The sequence below is a fragment of the Corvus cornix genome, chromosome 11 (genome assembly GCF_000738735.6).
Source record: "Corvus cornix cornix isolate S_Up_H32 chromosome 11, ASM73873v5, whole genome shotgun sequence".
Lineage (NCBI taxonomy): Eukaryota > Metazoa > Chordata > Aves > Passeriformes > Corvidae > Corvus > Corvus cornix.
In genome coordinates this window covers 889735-909823 of record NC_046341.1, presented here as the reverse complement: position 1 = coordinate 909823, position 20089 = coordinate 889735, and the positions used below count along the sequence as shown (strand labels likewise).

General features: G+C 41.8%; 1 protein-coding gene across 9 annotated transcripts in view; it reads left to right on the top strand.

Moving 5' to 3' along the window:
• NFAT5 (nuclear factor of activated T cells 5) overlaps positions 1-20089 on the top strand; it is a 57077-nt gene that overhangs the window by 19075 nt on the left and 17913 nt on the right. For 4 of the 9 annotated variants that reach the window (XM_039558457.1, XM_039558455.1, XM_039558454.1 and 1 more), the window contains exons 2-4: positions 582-707; positions 11517-12075; positions 17114-17306. In XM_039558457.1, coding sequence (XP_039414391.1) covers positions 582-707; positions 11517-12075; positions 17114-17306 — 878 coding nt within the window. Of the gene's footprint in view, positions 1-581; positions 708-6634; positions 6747-10994; positions 11057-11516; positions 12076-17113; positions 17307-20089 lie in introns of those variants that run through there. The other 5 variants (XM_039558458.1, XM_010403544.4, XM_039558459.1 and 2 more) reach the window with 5 other exon arrangements.

Here is a 20089-nt window from a genome sequence, read left to right as displayed (position 1 = left end):
GGGTGCCCAGGGAAGCTGTGGCTGTCCCTGGATCCCTGCAAGTGTCAAGGGCCAGGTCGGATGGGGCTTGGAGTAACCTGGGGATAATAGTGGAAGGTGTCCCTGCCCATGGCAGGGGGTTGGATGGGATGGGCTTTAAAGTTGCTTCCCACCCACACCAGTCTGTGATTCGAAGGCTATAGGATGTTGTTAGGATGGTGGTGCTAAATTAGGCTTTTTTCCTTAAGAAGTCAGTTGCACAGTTGGAATTCTGAAACCAGATTTGTCTCAGATTCTCACGTGATGTGCTGCCCTCAGCCCTTCATTCTGGATGAGAATAGTTTCTCTGGGAGTTCATGAATTATTTCTTTGTTTGAACAAGTTTGTGTCCTTTGTTTCAGTCTTCAGAATGTGCATCTTAATGTTTGTTTGTTTTCTGAAATAACTTTTCTCCATGCTGTTACTTCCGAGCACTTACTGCAGCTTTTTCCAGAGGTTGTGAAAGGGTTGGGTAATAGTTTGTATCTTATAGGCAAAAACATTCTTTCTTTTCTTGTACAGGACATGGGTGACTTTTTGATCAAGTTCTTTTTGTTCCACAGAATCTGTCTATGACCTTCTCCCAAAGGAGCTGCAGTTACCACCTTCCAGAGAAACATCCATAGCATCCATGAGCCAAACAAGCGGTGGCGAGGCCGGTTCGCCGCCTCCAGCTGTAGTTGCTGCTGGTAAGGACTCTCCTTTATTCTTGTATTTTCTTAAGGTTTATAATGTTCTGGCCAACATGAACAGTGCTGGCAAAGTTCTGAGTGTAAGAAAGAGCTTGTGGAGAAGTAACAGAGTTCATTCTAGGAGAATATAGGTGGTATCATTCAGCTGGGTGATCAAAAGTGTCAGGTATTTTATGTTAATGGTTGCTGTGTTTCGTGTATGCATCTCCATAAGAAATAAATTATCTGTTCCTCTATTCTGTTGTGCCACACAGGCAATTAACTCCTAGAATGCACTCTGTCTTCCAAGGGAATAAATCCCTGTTTGGAACTAAGGTGGAACGCCGACTGACTGTAAACCAGTGGATTCTAGTTAGGATAAAAATGGAATGGGAGATGACATTTTGGGCCATGAAGCTTTTACCAAAATGTGAGGAGGAAGAAAAGGTCATGTTTTCCACTGGGGCCTGAGGAAGTGTAGTATTTAAACTCCTTTCACACACATCTCTAGCATGATGTGGTAAAAAATCCTCAAATACATGAGGATATAATGTATATCAGCTGAAACTCTGTAAATGACCAGTGTAGTTATTTTTCTAATTGACAACATATGAAAAAGAGGCATGACCTTTTAGTCTGCATCCTTTTCTTATTCCCAGCCATGTTGTAAACATTAAAGACTCTCACTGATCTTCATTAAACATAAAAAAGTGAGGATCTAAGGACAAAGCTTTGATTTGGGAGGTTAGCCTTAGTGCTGGCTTGCATCTGGAATTCTTGTCAGTAACATATATATTAGTAAACATCTGTGCAATGGGGAGAAAAGATAATTTTGCCCATTATAGATGCATCTCCCTTCACTGGATAAGGAGGCTTTTTTCATAATTTGATCCCCATATATCTTATAAGGTCATGTTCCACTAATTGGCCTTAAATTGTTGCTTAAAAAAAAAAAATGTCTGTAGGGTGAGGATTCAGATAGCTGCATTATTCCATTTTCTCTCTCTCCAAGTTCATATGCATTAAAGGTTTGTGTGAGACTGTTTCCCAGATTTGCATGGTTCAGGAATCCTGATCAGAACCTGAAGTGGTTGTAGATTTGTCAGAGAAACTTTACAGCACTGCTCACCATTCATGTTTTGCCAGACCTCTCCTGAGAACCTGTGGATTTAACTGTGCACAGTGGAACTTGGTCATTGAAAGAATTTGATGCTTTTATTATATTGGAAGGATTTGATACTTTTATATCACTTACTAAAAAAATAATTTGGGCATCTGTTCTAAAATCAGGGTTCTTAATGGTGGGTTTGGTTCATAGACAGCAGCAACCAAATCTTGAAGAAACACGTATCCTAAAAACAACTGAACAAAACTACCCCACAAACCCTGTTACACTCTAAATCCACAGACAGACCTGAACTGCTAATTAATTCTGTACCTAACAGAAAAGACTTAAAAACTTGAATGGAACTAAAAGTCTGTTGCCTCCAGGTATTTGGTGTCTGCCAGCAGCCAGTCCAGATCCTTTAAAAAACCTGAGATGCATTAGGTGTGTTTGGGTTAAACTGCAGCACAAGTTTCTGGAATCAAAAACTTTAAAAACTAATGTTGAGGCTTTTTGTTAACACTGAAAGGAGACCTGATCATTCACCCACGAACACCTTTCAATGTCAGTGACCCTCTGAGCTGATATCAAATTGAGAGCTTGGATTATTAAACCTGGGGAAGAGGAGGGTCCAGGGTAACCTTAGAGCCCTTCCAGTGCCCAAAGGGGCTCCAGGAGAGCTGGACAGGGACATGGGGGCACGGGCCTGGAGTGACAGTTGTTAAAAATTCTGTTTAAACTGCCCCACCCAACCAGACAAAGACCCATTTTGTCTCCACTGCTGGTTTGAACGTGGCACATGTTCTTGCTGTAGCTGTACCACGCTGGTAGACAAAAGGTGGTTTACTATTTTCTTTAATTGTTTTGGGATTTCTGCTATGTCTTTGAGAAGCTGCCACCTCACTTTCAGCCCGTGTTACCCTGCCTCGAGTAGTAATGAGAGGTCTGGTTAGGGTTTCTTCACAGAAAAATCATCCTGGGCTTTGTGCAGACCAGGTGTTTATACTGGGAAACAAACATACATTTTACACTTGCATTTCAAAAGATGAAGATTGACTATCATTTGTATACATCAAATGCTTAATAGCAGACTGTGGGCAGCTTTTTGGGGAGCTGACACTGTACAGGAGCAGGGTAAGGAGGAAGGACTGGCAACTTCTTGTTCTGTATCTGAAATTTTCCCCTTGTTTTCTATAAGTCTTTCTATTTTTTTTTTTTTTTTTTGTCTGCTCTTACTTGCCTTAAAACCTCATATTTAGGAATGAGAGGGAAATGATAGTTCAGTCTGCATAGTGCTGTAGGTAATCTCATTTATTGTTGTTTTTGAAAGGAAGGGCTAATTTGAACAGCTAGCCACACCATGTAGAATTCCCCTGCAGATCTGATTACTCTGGATAATGAGAGGATTCCGTGACAGGGATTGATCCAAAGTGTTCAGAGCTTTTTACTACTCCTCTAGTAGTTCACACAGCTTGTTCTCTGCTTCCTGAAACACAGAGTAAGGCAATATCTGGCTGAAATTCAGCTTACTTGAGGCTTTTTTGTCACCTTGCTGTGGGGTTTTGTCCCATATAAATCACATTGTAGGTTGGAAATACTGCTGCAGTTAACTCCTGGTTTTTTTTGGAGGAGCAGGATGGGCTGGTTTTAGCAGTGATGACCTCACAGGGGCAGACTTCTAGTTCTTCTTCCATTTGGAAATTTGTTTTGTGATTTACAGAACAGTTGTAAGAGTATGAAAATGGAATGTTGCTGATTGGATTTTCATTAATTTGTAAATAAATGTGTATCTCCTATTCATTAATTCAGACAAAAGAGGTGTTACCCACTCTCTGAATATCAAACTGGCAAGTATGATTTCATAGAACTCTGGGATTTTGAGCTGCTAGCTCAAGCTTCTAATTCTGTAGTTCTTCTGGAAAGCAGAAGGGAGGGAAGGGGAAAGGTTTTACCCCTGGAAACGGTTCTCTGTGCTCGCTACTTGAATTCCAGTGTCTTTGTTCAGGGGACAGGAAAAGCACGATTTTTCCCAGTGCAGCACCATAAACACATTAAATATGAATCATCTCCAGACTCTGGAAATGCATTGAGGGTGTCATGCTGAGAAATGTCATTGTGTGCTCTGCCTGGAGATTTTACATGAAATAAATGTGCCTGAAGCTTTCCCAGTGCTCCTGCACAGTGTTTGTGAGCTCCAGTTTTGAGGAGCAATGCTTGAGTCTCTTCTCAGTTGGTTCTGAAAGGCTGAACAATTTTTTGGTGTTGATCAAGACACCTTGAACCTTAAAATGCTTAAAATTCACTCTGCCAATTAAAGTCCTTTCTCAAAGGTGTCTTTCCAGCTTGTAGGTAGCTCATGGTTCTTGTCTTTAGGGGATGATCAGGAGTGTTTTCAATCATATTCTTTAAATGAGTGTTACTTTTTCATCTTTTCTTTCCAGTGCCAGGAATGCTCAAACCTTCTGAACCCCAGTGAACTGTTACAGAAACTCCCTTCCCTTCTCACCATTCCTTGTTCTTCCTGCAGCAAAACTTGGAATGAGATGCTTCATCTTGTTGATGATCTCTCAAGCTGCTTTCCATTTCCCACAGAGGCAAATATATATATATTTCCATATTTTTTGCATTGCTGTCCAGTTTCCAGTTTGTAGTTTCCAGTGGAATTCTCCAGAGTGGTGTTCTTGCTGCAGCAAAAGGGGAACAGATTTTGTGCTACTGAAATGTATTTACTGATCTCCTCTTTTGCATTCTCCGTTTTGGGATACAGTTAATCTGTGATGTAGTGAAGTCTTCTGGCTCGCAAATGCCTGTGATTACATCCTAGGAAAATAGTAGGTAAATGATGAAACTTTACCTTTTTGTGATCAATTTTATGCTTCTTTTTATGCTTCTTTTTCAGTAAAGGGACAACCTACTTGTCCAAACAGATGTAATTGGCTTTTTTGATTGGAGTTGTAATTGAAATGTTGCTATAAGCATCTTTGGTCATTTTAATGACAAAAATAGGGCTTTGCTTCTGAATTGCTACTTTAGAGACATGGATAAAGATATCTGCATCACCTGTGGGGTAGAGGCTGGGTGCTAAGGGGTCGTGTTTTCTGCTGCCAAAATAAGGCTTTTTCATCATTCTCAAACGGAAGATTCTCATAAAGCCTCAAAATGGAGATGGGTTTGTTTTGGTTTAGTTTTCCCTGAGTGGCTTTTCAGGCTTCTTCGTTTTTATTTTTACTGAAAATATTTTGTCCATTTATCATCCTTCCTGGTGTCATTAGTCAGTTTTTCCTGTTGATACAGAAATAATTACCAGAGATTTCAAAGGGGATCTCAGTGCTGTCCCCAGTTCTCTTATCCTGGGCTTACGATTGCACGTTGTAAACAAATGAGCAGAAAAAAGGATTCTTCTTTGTAGTTGGCCTCCAATGCCTGTAAAAACTTCCATTTCTTTGTAGGCTTTTCCCTTCCTCTTCCCACCACCCTCCCAGTTGGAAATGCCTTCCTGTCATTTCCAGGAGGATGTCTTCCGGGGATTTCTGTCTGCAGCCTGCTTGCTTCAGTCACGAGTCAAATACTTCTTTCTTACACAATGAACTTCAAGCAGACCCTAATGCTCATTCAAAACTCACCCTCCTGGTGCTGTACATGGGTTTAAGTGTTTCTCCTGGAAGTTCATGTCCCAAAAGAGCCGTGGCAGAGCCCAGTCTGGAGAGGCCAGGCTGTGATGAGGGTCAGCTTAGCTTGGAGAGGTTCCTTCATCATTCCAAAGGGTCTTCTGGTGAGACATCATTGCTGGGAAATGCCAAAGATTTTTCTCACTGTTTCCATTTTAGGTGTTTTCTCTCCAAATTTAGTTGGAATATACCAGCTGTAATGAGTCGTGTGTTGAGGGCATTCCTGCTCCATGAGCTTCCTTGGAATTCCATATTTATATTGGTGTTCATCTAGTTCATATTTTTTCTAAATTGTTTGTTTTCAGTCTTCATAAATTTCACATCTAGTTCGCATCTTTTTACTAAATTAAATTTATTTTCAGTCATCATGAATTTCATACAGTCAGTAAACCCAGTTTTCTAGAACTACTCAAAGAAACTGTCATCATTCTGTGAGGTTTTTTTCTTACGGCAATTTCTTGCATTAAATGGCTGCTGTTATTAGATCAGAAAGACTTGAGAACTACTTTGTGACATGAGAATTCCCTGTTCCATAAGGAATCATGGAAAACAGAGGCAGCAAGGGGAAAAACAGTCCTGTTGTGCCACTGCTTGGGCACCTCCTTCTGTAGCAGCATCGACAATGTTGTGAAGGCCAAGAGCAGTTCTTGATTTCTTAGGAAAAACCCAGCCCTATATTTAAGAGATAAAATAGTCTGTTTCTTAAATTGAGGTGTTTTTTGCCAGATCCATCAATCCTAATGTCTCATTCAGGGAGCTGGGGAGGTCCTGAGGGGTGGCAGAGCTTGGAGAGAGCAGCTGAGGGTCCCAGAGTTCTGCTTGCTTGGAATCAGCCTTTTACACTGAGTGGGAAGATCTAAGATCCATGGAATTGGTGTGTGTGAGACACTAACAAAAGTCCTCCTTAGATACCTAAACTTGAGTGTTAATTGAATAATGGGAGTCATAACAAAACCATTGATTGATGTATTTACCCAAAGTATAATAATACACTGCTTGGGTCAGCATGGGAATGTAAAGGGGAATTTACACTGTTGGGCTTAATGTAAATTAAATTAACCTACCTATCTTGAATCTGAGTGTGTTTAATAACTGGTGAATTGGATTGCTTTATGATATTTGCTGGGATGCTAGTTTTTTTCTCTATTAATACACTTAACTTGCATTCTAGCTTCGCCATTCAGAGACAGGCATCGAGTGGTGGGTTGTGTGACAGTGTCTGTCAATAGTGAAGACAAATAGTGCCAGAGACACTTAACCCATCCAATCTCACCCAGGGTATAGGTCGGTCTTGTTTTCAGACTTCTTCATAAGTCTCTTTTCTTTCTTTCTTTTTTTTTTTTTAATTTTTTTTTTAAATTTTACTTTTTTTTTTTTTTTGGTTTATTTCTGAATAGTGGATTGATACTGATTTGAAACTAAACTTTTTGGAAAAGTTTTTGACATGACATCAGTAATACAAGAAGAAGAAAAGTAGAACCCCAAGTTTGGCATGTGAGGTGTTGAAAGCAGGTTTGCAGCCACTTTGTAAGTTCTGGGTTTTACCTTTAAAACCTTTTGACAACACAAAGGTTGATGGTGGAAATTTGCACAATTTCCTTCTGGGTCTGTCCTGAAATTGTTCTTCTGTGTCCAGGGGTTCAAATAAACCAATTGACATCAAAAAATCTTACCAAGGACATGACATGTTAGATAAATTAACACATTTAATAGAAGTTACACGTCACATATTAAGCTTATGTGCCACTTAAACTCACCCTGTGGGTGAGGATTTCATTTTTGACAGTTGTTTTCTGCACAGAGCATAGAGGATACCATGGGATGCAGGGGAGGTTCTGAGAAAAAAAGCAGTTCTTTAATGGCTTTTTGCTTGTCCTGGCTGTCCATGCACAGGTGGCTGGAAAACTTGTGAAACCAAAAATATCTTCAGTTTGTCTTTACAATCTTAAGCTTTCCAGTCTGGGAAATGACTTGCTTTTGCAATTAAAAAGCAAAGTCATCAGGACACTCTTTCTCCTTGAGGACTTGGTAATCCTTGTTGTATTTAAGGGTATTTGAAAAGAGTGAACAAGGATTTCAGGATTGGCTCCACGGAAGTGTTACCTAAAAAGACTCCCTCAATGCCGAGTAGTGATTTTTTTCTCTCTCCTGCCTTTCCAGCCTTTTTTTTTTAGAGGCTGAATGCCTTGTTTGACTTCACAGGAGAATAGGATATAGAAAATATGTCATTGCCTTGGTTGCTAATGCAGGAGGTAATAAATTTTCTTTGGTTTTTTGGTACTGAAAAGAAAAAGCCTGCCCTGGTTTGCTCACAGGACACTCTTTGCTATGTGCTCCCTTACTTTTAGTCCCTGTGCTGGACTGATTGGTACAATTCTGCCTCTTTTGGGGAAGAAAAACTTGTAGCACAGGCAACAAAGTCTGAATTACTTCTTCCAGCTCCCTTTTGTGTTACAGTGATGGCAGTAAAGAGATTCAGGAGGTTTAGTTTCAACAGTGATCACAGTTGCTCTAATGTGGAATATTATCTTGTTATTTATTAAAAAACGAGAAAAAAACCCCCACCTTGTGATGCTGATGCACATTTCATTTCTATTCCTGAGGCTGCACACTTGCCATGACAAGCACTGCTTCTGTTCAGTGTCATCGCTCTGAAAGCAAGTTTGATTTTGAGACTGTGTTAAATGAAATATATTCAGTCTTCTATTTCAAAATGTACCTACTCACTTAAAAATACATATATGTATTTGTCATTGCACGCACTGTTAAATTGCAAATCATGAGCCACCTGTAACAATTCCAATTAATATGTGTCTAAAGAAAGTAAAATAAAAGGAATGCTCAAGCTGGGGAAGGTGTGTGTATGCTCTCACCTTGTAAAGCAACACAAGTTAAGTCAAAATTACTAAATTATTTTTTTTCCAAAATGCAGCACGTTCATCCAAGGAATCTATTTTGGGTGTCAGATACAAATGTGGCTTTGCAATAAAATGATGAACCCAAATGGGAGCCATGTAAAGCTCTGTTTATTCATTGCAGTAACATGGTGAATTCTTATTTGATTGACCCAGTTTATTTATTAGTTCAAAGGAAGATGAGTCGGCTCAAGGCCTGCAGACTCTGAGAAAACACAGATTTCACTGTTTCTTAGTATTTTCATAACTTAAAGTGTTGCTGAAGCAATTACTAATTTATCTCATTTATCCCCCCAAAAGTTTTTAAATCTGTGTAGTTGACTGTTCCAATACAGCCAATTTATTCTATTTGCTGTAATATTTATCATACTTTCTTATTTATGGTAATGGCATTCATTTATTATATAAGGCTGAAGAGAGATTTTCTTGCCATTACTGTTCAATTTGGATTTATTTCCATAATCTAATCTTATCATTACACAGGGGCATCTCTGGTAAATGGAGGAGAGTGTTACCAATTTATAATGGACAATGTTTATTTACTTTTTAAAAGTATAAAAGCCCACATACACATATTCATACGTATAAGTGCTTTTTAACTTCTATAAAAAGAAAGGAGGAGAAATTGTTTTGGAGAGCAGTAATGATGATATTGCAGTAATGATAATATTTCACACTGCTGCACCCTAAAACAACACTACCATCACCAGCTCTTTTAGCTTCGTGCTGAAAAGCATTTGATTCAGTGATATATTTATTTTTTTCCCTAGGAAAGTGAGGGAAAAGTGCAGGTTTTGCATTCCTGGCCAGGAGATGCACTGAAGCCCCTGCTGAGCCCAGTGCTTGTGTACGTGGCCCACGCAGAGCTGAGCCTGGAGTGTCCAAGGTTTTCTTACACTCCCAGGATTGATGTGAAAAGATAAATCTGATATTAATCTGTTGGAGGAAGAATCCTGCAGTCGAAGCCCTGCTGCCTGTTCCATGTGTGTGATGGTTTCATGGTCTGAGTCCTTGTCCCACAGACCCCCGACGTGCCCACACTGCCTCGGGCTCTTCCCTGAATTCCATATACTGACCTTTCCTGGGGCAACTCCTGGGATTCGGCCCCCCAGTCCTGCAGCTCGGCCAGGTGCTCCAGGGGCTCCCTGGGCACACTTCTGCTTCTCTCTGGAGGTATAAATGATGGATGGAAACTAATCCTCTTTACCAAAATAAACATCCCCAATAGCAGTGGGCTGTCTCAACTCAAAGTGGCTGCAAATCAGCTCCTAAATATTGTCACTGAAATGAATACCTATATTTAATAGTTCTTGCCAATCCTATAAATGTTTTTGAAAGAAGCATTGCATTAATGCATGATATAGAAAGGAGAAATTTGCCTTTAAATTGGAATGCAAAGTGACTGAATTCTCCAATTTCAGCCACTGTATTTGCCAAAGAACAAGCTGGAAAATGGAACTGGTATCATTCAGCTGCTCCTGGTTCACTGGGAGGCTCGGGGAAGGCAGAATAGTTTATTGATAAACTGTAACAACCACTAAATTTGGCAGTCTGAAGTGGTGTAAGTTTGCTTTCACATTCATTAAGTACAGGAGAGCTGTAGGAAACAGTAATGGTTTAAAAATTCTTTATCATCAGTCATTGATACTCACAGTAATTCCCAGTATAGGAAAGTTGGCTGAGTTTTACTGTTATTTAAATGTATATATCATGGCTGAACATACTTTTTTCTGTTACTTTCAAATAACTAAAACTGTATAAAATAGTCCAAAAGTCTCTAAAACTTTTAGACTTGAGAGACTATTACAATATTTTGCATTTTAAAAAAATCCCAAGTAACAAAAAGGAGAAACATCATGTTCCTCTTAGTAATAAGCATTACCTGTGTGACAGCAGTAACCAGCTGAACAAACATACAGTATTATTATTATGTATATACTTAATGTACAATTTGTTTCCAAAATTAGATGATTTCAGTGCTTCTGGTTTATCAGGTGTGGGTGGCAGTGCAGAAATACAGAAAACAGGGTCTCCCCACGGGAAGGTGAAATCTGACTATAAAATTCAGTTATTCCTCAGTGAGCTACAGATGATTGAAATAAATACATATGTTTGTCTGGCCTGCTTCCCCTGGAATGTTTAACTCAATGTATTCCACTAATCTGTCCGTTAAAATTCTTCAATGGCAACACTTACAGTGTTCTCCAGAAATCTTCAGGGCTTTGGTTTAATAATTTTCATGTTTCTAAACCAGGTTGAGCTCTGGGACCTCTGCAGAAGTCGCAGTCACAGTGTTGGAAATCTCCTGTTTAATGTGAATTTTTCAGAGGTCTGTCCCAAGCCATCTCTGTGGAAGGGACTGATAAAGTCTGAGAGAAATTGGTCCCAGTGACTGAACAAGTCAAATTACAGAGATTCCCAGTTCTTGGATCAGCGTGTCTCCAGCACAGATATTTCATCCCTCTTTTGAACCTTCAAAATCAACAGCTCACTCATAGTGACTGATACCAGTTCCATTTTGCCTACCAATTCAGTTGATTTTATATTTTATTTCTCATTTATGATGGAATAATCAGCAGCTCTTTTTCTCATTTATTTTCTCATATTTTTATTCCAGGATTTGCCTCTGAAGCAGGGAGTGTCTGCATTAAAAATGACCTGTAGTTCTCTGCTTCATAGGTTAGAAACTTATTTTAATATTTTGTGGCTAAGCACAGTCCCATCTTTGAAAAAAAAAAAAAATTAAAAATTTCCAACAATAAATGGTTTAATTGGCATTGAATGTGGACTATAAGCATTTTGTTTTGGGGCTATTTTAGATGAAATGGCTTCTACACCAATAATTAGTCCAGCTGAGGCAATGAAAGCTCTGTTTACTTGCAGCCATTTATATGAATTAACATTAAGTTGTAAAGAAATTTGATTACAGTGGATCGTGCTAAGACTTGTTTGGACATTTCCAAAGTATTGGCTAGGCTGTATTGCTTTAAGCACTTCCATTCCAAAACTGAACCAAATTCCAAACATTTCTTGGGGGAAAGCAATCGGTTCCTAAATCACCTTGATCTCACTGGGACTGCTATAGCCAGCGCACGCCCCGCCACGGGTCCTGTATTTACTTGTGAATTGTACACCGCAGATGCTTCTTCAGCTCCCTCCTCTTCCTCCATGGGCGGTGCTTGCAGCTCCTTTACCACCTCTTCCAGCCCTACCATTTACTCTACCTCAGTCACCGACAGCAAGGCTATGCAAGTGGAGAGCTGCTCCGCGGCCGTGGGGGTAAGTACCCGAGGGGTAAGTGAGCAGCAGATAACCAGTAACACAGCCCAGCAGCACCCGGCCACGCCGAAGCGCCACACAGTCCTGTACATCTCGCCACCACCCGAGGACTTGCTGGACAACAGCCGGATGTCCTGCCAGGATGAGGGCTGTGGATTGGAGTCAGAACAGAGCTGCAGTATGTGGATGGAGGATTCACCCTCCAACTTCAGTAACATGAGTACCAGTTCCTACAATGATAACACTGAGGTGCCACGTAAATCGCGCAAACGCAACCCAAAGCAGAGGCCAGGGATCAAACGCCGAGATTGCGAAGAGTCCAACATGGATATCTTTGATGCCGACAGTGCCAAAGCGCCTCACTATGTCCTTTCTCAGCTCAGCACGGACAGCAAAAGCAACTCAAAAGCAGGAAATGGGTTGGTATCTGCTTTTTTTTTTTTTTTTTTTTTAAAAAAAAGAAAAAAAACGTTCTATCTCCACATGTAAACCCAAACTAATAAAAGTGCCCCCGTGCCCCGGCAAATGTTCTGCTCAGGTTCTCACATAAACCCCTCCCTTCTCTGCTGTCCCTGTCATGTCCTAGCCCAAGATAAGTTCTTCCTGCCCCCAGAAATTGTGGCTGCCCCATCCCTGGCAGTGTCCAAGGCCAGGTTGGACGGGGCTTGGGGCAACCTGGGATAGTGGAAGGTGTCCCTGCACATGGCAGGGGGTGGACCTGGATCTCTTGAAGGTCCCTTTCAACACAAACCACTCCATGATTCTGTGATAAGTTTTCATTAGACTTGTTAATCTTTATTTGGAAGATAGAGCTAAACTTTCCTGCAGCAATTAAATGCAGTGCTGATAAGCTCATCTGTTCTTTAAGTGAAATTCCCAGAGGGCCACACAATTTCATTTATGAAATGGCAATGAAAATGTATTTAAAAAGAAAGGCAGAGTGGAGTGGGCGCACCCTGAATGGTTGTTTGCAGGATTTTATGTGAGGATTTCAGTCTGTGCACTTCACCTGCTGCTCTGTTTGTCAAATAGAAATAGGGATGGGAGTAGAAGTTAATGGTTAATGTCTCGTTAAGATTTCTCATCTTTTAAATTATCGCTTGCTTTACTTTTTTATGAAATGTTAAGACAATATGGTGAACCAGGTTTTGGTTTTTCCTTGTGAATTCACTCTGTATTTGATTTTTTCAGAAATAAATCTCTAATGCTGTTTCTCTCTGTGCTTCTGGGTTGTGTGCGTGTGTCTGCGTGGGCACGCCTGGGTGGTGGCCCCTCATCTCCCACTTCACACTGTTCACTAAATGCATTCCAGTAGCTGCTTAAAGAGGACAATTCCATCAGTTTGCAAGAGTGTGTTGATACGTTTCTTTATTTTATTTTTTAACTTGTTGCTTCTTCAGTACTTTTCAAATGGTCAAATGGATAGATTTGGCTCTTTTGTTTTGGCTTTTTTGGGGGCAGGAGTGCATTTTGGTTTGACTTTTATGTCTGTGCTTGCAGTACGTTCTGACGTTCATCACAGCAACGGGTGACTGTTAAAATTTGACTGATGGCAAAGATGATGAACTTCTCATATCCCAAAGGGAAAGAGCCTGGAGTCTGTATTCCCAGGGTCAGTGCAGTTCCATACTTAAAATTTCACTGTGAAAAGCAGTTCTGAGAACATGTCCTGAGTGTGCTGCTGCTTCCTGGGCATGGTGGCCTGCAGCCTCGGGGTTTTCACCAGCCAAAATCAATGGTAATTAAATAAAATATTAGTACCTGGTAGACCAGGCGGCTTGGAATGAGGGAAGTGCCTCCCCCAGCTCCAAGGGACCAGGCCTTCCCTTACACAGGGAAAAGCTTTACGGAAAGGCAAGAACTGTGCCACTGTAAACGTGATCTCAGGGAGGTTCTGTAAGCTCTGAAAGAGTATGTGGGATCTCGGTCTAAGAACAGAACAAGACTTCCCCAAAAACACTGGGCTGACTAGGGAAATCCATAGGTTCTGTGAGTGCAGAGGGGAAGAAAGTGGAATGTTTTTCCTTACGTGTCACAGGCCAGACTGAACTGCGGGAAAACTGCCAGGTAACAGAACTGTCCTTGGAAATAAGTACTCTGGGATAAGAAGTGGCCAAGATCTTAGAAAATTTAATTTTGCCATTGGAATATGGAGATTTGGCCTTACAAATCTGGGTCACCGTAGTGACTGGAGTTTTTTAAACTTCCCAGCCTGGTGGAGCTCAGCCAAGGGAGTTCATTTACTTTTGGCTTTAAGAAAAGAGCAAGGAAAGCTGCTGTGCTCCGTGGTGAATGGAAATGGCATTTGCCCCTAAAGACACAGTTGTTGTTAAAAGGCAGGAAGAGAAAGAATATGTTCCTGTGGAAACTTGGAATTTGTGAAAGCCTTTTTAGAAAGGGATGAATTGGTGGTGATTCAGGGCAGAGACTCAGGTTTCCTGGTCTCACTTTCACTTTCAGGTCTGCCCTGCGAACAGGCCTGATAGCAGAGCAGGACCAGGCCAAACTTTACTCAGGAGATCTGTTTGAGTAGAGTCATAAGATTTGCCAATTACATTTATTCCTTTTAAAAAAAGAAGTGCTGGATTAGAGGACATTTGTCTGGTAACAGTCAAATTGATAAATATGTGTGTATTAAATGTACAGGTGTGAATAATTGCAATATGCATAAACTGAATTAAAATTAAATCATTAATTGAAGGGATGTATAAGTGATTCATCCTCATATTTTGAGGAGAAGGACCACTGAGAAGTTCTGGTGAAGGCTTTAAATTGCCTCCAGGTTTGGTTAATTGATTGAAAGTAATGATTAAGTTTCTAGAGGAACGACTAAAATAGTTGTGAGGAGCATGTCTCTGCATAAATATTAAAATGATAAAATACTAGTACGCTGACAATTAAGGTACTTGGGATTTAAGGGTACAGTTCTCCTGGAGGGGTCAGTGTTAATGTCACGCTGCTGAAACGTGGCACTGGGAGCAGTAAAGGTGAATTTCATTTTGATGGCCGGCTCGCCAACGTTTCCCTTCAAAATTCAGCTATGTCCCAGTCTCATTAATTTATGGAGCTGGAACTTGCAGGTGCGGCAAGGTCAGACTGAGCAGTCCCTGTGGTGTCTTTCCATGGAGCATTGTCCGGTGCCAGTGCCCAGCCAGGGCCCCGCAGGTCCCAGGGTGGTGTTTGGAAGGGTCAAACACCAGAGCTGAGGTTGCCCAGCATCCCTTCTTGTCTTCCCTGTGGGAAGCTGAGAAGTTTATTTTTAAATTCTGAACAAGAAAAAGAAAAGATACTGACCGAAAGTTGGTAAATTCCTTGAAATGAGTAGTCCATGGGAGGAATGTCCTGACAGGAAGATAGAAAGTGATTGTGTAATGAGCTTGAATGGCATTAGAGTTTTCCCTGAACTTGTACAGAAGCAAAGACATAATGGTGTTAATTACAGTTTGTTTAGCATGTCGAAGGTTTTCTGTGTGCTGTACTGAAGGACAGTTTTGTCCCTTTTCCCAAAAGAAGGTATGTTGTGCATAGCTTCTTTTTGTTTTGAAGCAGCTAGTGTGACTGCACTGAGCAGAGTAGTCAGGACTCCTTGGCAGGAAGATAGTTTTATTGTAAGATGGCATTATTATTATTTTGCAGGGTTTTATGCTAGTTTTTATCTAGTTCCTGCCTCAGCTGGGTCCTGGTTGAGGGTGAGTGTGCAAGGTTGCCAGGGCCATGACTGGGCTGTCCACAGTGAAGTGCTTAACCTTCGTGGACAGAAAATGGGAATGGAAATCATCCAAAGCAGCAACTCTTTTTTAACCCTTTTTTTAATGGGTAGTGAAAGGTTTTTGAAGGCTTAATGAAAATAAGAGTGTGACAAATAGGACCTGTTGCATTAGGCAAAGAGTGATGGCTTTAAACTAAAAGAGGGTTGATTTAGTATAGATCAAAGGAGAAGGTTTTTTAGAAGGAGGATGGGCAGGCCCTGGCACAGGGTGCCCAGAGCAGCTGTGGCTGCCCCTGGATCCCTGGCAGTGTCCCAGGCCAGGCTGGACATTGGGGCTTGGAGCAGCCTGGGACAGTGGGAGGTGTCCCTGCCCATGGCAGGGGGTGGCACTGGATGATCTCTAGAGGTCTCTCCCAGCCCACACTGTTCTATGATTCCATGGCTTTCAGGGCTGTGAAATGTGGTGGGATGGGCACAAAGTGCCCGACTTTTCCTGGGGCAGGAAAAGGAGCAGTGCCAGGCCAGGCCCCACAGGGCTGGGGGAGGGCTGGAATCAGGGGCATGTGCTGTGTCCAGGGGCTGCTCTGTGCACAGCAGGAGCTTTAGGAAAGGTGTGGATCGTGTTTGTAAATGTAAATCATCTGGTAGTTGGGAAGAGCTGGGTCACCCCAGCTCTGGGTCAGTGAGAGCTTCATGCAGTGGCAAACCTCCCAGGGAATAATTTTGAAAAAAAAGCAGTTTTCACCCTGTTTGAGAAGGAAAAAATCCTGGATAAATTACTTCCATAACTTGCACGTTTAAACAGGATTTGCTTTTTAAGCAATTCACACCTGTTATTTAAAACTGCTTTCTTCCCAGGCATTAGCTGTTAGAAACTGTGTTTTGCTAGGAAGGAAGAATATGAAATTTGCATGAATCATGGGGCCCTTTTCCTGCGTGCACCGTGTGCTGCGGCACATCCACATTTCCTAGTGGGAAAGGAGTTTTTTGGACTTCAGGTTCATTACCAAATCCCGATCTCTGTAGGATCAAGGGTTATTTCCCATTGTGCTGTAAAGAGAACACAAAATGGCTCATGTGCTGATAGACTTGGGAGGGCTCCTTCATCCTGGTTTTAATTATGGAACTGAGCACAAGCCGCTGCATCTTATGGAATGCACCTGGTAAGAAAGGCCTTGTGCATACACTGATTTAACATTGGTGCAATTATGCCAGAGTTTTTACAATAACTAATTGGGTTTTGACATAAATTGGTCAATCTGTTTAGACAGAAATTGGAGCTGGAGTTTGCATGGATATACAAGTTGAGATGGAGACAGGCATGAGGCTGTTTTCCTGTTTAAAGAAGTGTCATTTAACCTTAAATCCATCCAGTGTGTGTGTACGTGTGTGTTTGTTACAGCAGCAAAACAGCTTGTTCAGGCTGTGTCATAGGCTCTGAAAAGCAGGTTATGAGGCACCTTCTGTTCGTTAACATCATTTAATGCTAGTTGTTTTTTCCTTCCTTTATGTTTGCTCTCTGAAACGCAGTTCCCATGTGCTCTGGATGGAGGAGGCAGGGAAGCACCATTCCTCTTCATCCTGCAGGTCTCCTCTGGCAGAAAGAGAATTCCAAAGTTTGCTTTTAACTACAAATGTTCCATCCATTAATACACACTCTTTGCCTTTTTAGCTTTTCTGTGATTTGGAGTGTTTTTACTGGGGAGCTGCTTCTAACATCTTCTTGATGGTGTGCTTTGACTTCCCAGAGCATCAGAGAACCAGAAGGGAGCTGGAGGGAAGAAGACCCCAATGTTGTGTGGTCAGTACCCGACTAAGAGTGAGGGGAAGGAGCTGAAGATCGTGGTGCAGCCAGAGACCCAGCACAGGGCTCGGTACCTGACTGAGGGCAGCCGGGGCTCCGTCAAGGACCGGACGCAGCAGGGCTTTCCCACCGTGAAGGTAGGCTGGGGGCACAGCACTGCCTTCCCAGGGCTGCCCCAGGGGGAGGGCAGCTGCTTTGGTTCAGTGGGCCTCCTGTCTCTGTAGTGCTGAGGGACCAGGCTTTGCAGTCTTTCGGCTGCAGGGGCTGGACTGGGTCTCTTCTTGCAGGTCACAAGTCTTGCTGGTGTCACAGAGTTAGAGGAGAGGGAAGCAAAGCTGGATGTCAAAGCAGGGATACAAAATCTGGGATGCACTTCCTGTTAGGCTGCAGTTCCATGAAGTGTATGAGTACAGAGACATTCCATGCCTACGAAAGTGGGACAGTGAAATGCTGTAGCTGTTTGATGGCTGGTGACAGTGGGTCATCATTAGTAAGGACATAAAACCAGGTTTCATTTAAAAGAAATTAATTATAAGTGGGATGTTTTGGTTTTGTTGCTTTGTTTTGGTTGGGCCTTTTTTTTTTTTTTTTTTGATTGCTTGGTGGTTTTTGTTCTTTTTAATTCAGCACCATCTGAGTTGACATATGCAGTGTCTTTCAAGTGAGTCATGAAGATCTCACTGAGGTGTGTTTTACAGGTCGTACTGCTGAGTGTGTTTAGCATGGTACAGGTGGAGGCAGTAGAGGTAGATGTGGATCAGGAGAACTGGAGATTGGGGGCAAGGAAAGAGGCAGCATTTATGTGCACAGTTGGCAGTTGCAGCCTGTTTCCTCTATGGGCTTTGATGCCTTAAAATTCAGGTGCTGAAGGCCTCTTGATCTGAGGAGAAGCACAAAGAAGAAGGTTACAAGGAGGTCTTTGACATTCCTGTTCACTAATGCACAGAGTAGGAGTTTGCAGGTCTTGTTTCTTACCTGTCTAGCCTGGGGAAAGCAGTTGGACTTACTTGGGAAGGTTTCCTAATGGAAATGGTAGAGAGGCTCACCAGGAGCAAGGCTGGACTTGACTTAGAGTGACAAACAGATGAACTGATGTCAAATATCCTCCCACGAGTGATTATGAGAGTCATCAGAGAGCTAAGTCCAGGCCAGCACTTCACTGGCACCATGGCAAATGGCATACTGGGCATACTGGGCATACTGGGAGGAGTGTGGCCAGCAGGTTGAGCGAGTAGACAGCTAGATTTATTATCATACAGATGAGGAGGGTGAAAGACATTTAATTTCATATTTTTTCTTAGTTACGTCACTTTGAGAAAGCAGCAAAGCAGTTCTCAACCCAAACTCACTTACCAGGTCCACAAAGAGATGTTTGTTTGTGATACAGCCCTTAAAATTTGTGCTGACTGCTGCTGACAGAATACAGAAGTAGACTTAACTTCAAAGTCCTGTTCAGCAGTGTTAGGAACACCAGCAGCCCTTCACTCAGTCCTCCTGAGTAATGCAGAACTCCAGTAAAGTTTCATAAGAAAAGAATCCATTCATATCGGCCTGTTGCTATGGGGATTTAGTGCTCATTTATGTGGATTTTCTTAATGGGCCTTTGTTCATCTGAATTTCCTTTTAATTCCTTTCCCAGTTACCCTTTAGCACCCATCAGTGAAAATTCTCTTTGGAAGAGTCTCATGTTACTGAATTCCTGGAAGTTCCAGTTTGCTTTACCAGTAGGCAGAGGAGTTCGTACCCTGCAGATAAAACTCTGCCAGGGCTGGACAGACAAATGAGTCAGTGAATCTTCAGGAAATCTGAGCTAGTGGGAAAAAATATGTTATGGACAAGGGGGCTTTTTGTTTTGTTTGTGGGGTTTAAAGATGGAGAAGAAGAGTGTAAAAATGTTGGTGCTCAGCAGAGATCTGGCGCTTGGGAGCGGCTCAGGTGCGTGGCTCTGACTCAGGCCAAGGAGGAGAAGCAGGTTCAGTGGCCATTTCAATAAAACTCTGTTCGTGGTGACTTAGAACTTGAGTCTACAATTGGTATGCAATGTTAAAATTGTATAACCAAGCCTTAACCAAGGGACTGGCTGTTGAGCCCTTTGTTGTGAGCTGTGCCTGTGGGTCCCATGTGGATGCCTGTGCTGGGCCACCTGCAGAGATCTTGGGGCTTTGCTCATCTTTGACAGTCACATTTGCTATTTGGACATGAGCCCACGATGATCTTATCAGTATTTACTGGTTTATTTTTTGCTACAGACTTCAGAACTACATTTTTTAAGTGTGTCAGGGAATAATCCCCCAAGAGATTCTCCAGAGGATTCTGCTCTCATTTGCATGTCCTCACTAATAAAACTGGAGCTTCTTTCTGCAGGTGTTGCCTGGGCTTCTAGGCCTGGGACAAAAGACAACACTGTCACACAGAAATCCTTAGCAACAAATGTGTCTCAATGGAAATATTAAAATACTCATTTTATCTCCTAGAATGCTCTGGCAAGGAATTTCCAGCTCTGGCCCGGGAATTTGGCAACAATCTAATGTTTCTTTTCACTTGGAGTATTTTTCTTAACTATTTCCTAAAAAGAAGGAGAGTTTCCTTTGTAATGCAATGTCCAGGTTTATTTCAGGACTTCTTTTACCTCAGGGTATTTTTAGTCTGTGACCCCAGTGGGGATCCCAGATAAAAAAGGCATTAAGAGGACACAAACCGTTTCATGCCAGGGTGTTCATGTAACAAAAATGAATGTATTTTTCACTGACATGTTCTGGGATAATTATGGCTTGCACATGGGGTTGCAGGAGGATATTAAAATGTCTGACTTGCTCTTATTTATGAAGTGTTTCAGTGAATCCTGACACTGTAACCTTTTAAGTAGGAGATGTCAAGTTACCATTTTTATTTTGGTGTCTGAAGGAAAGCTGGGCTTATG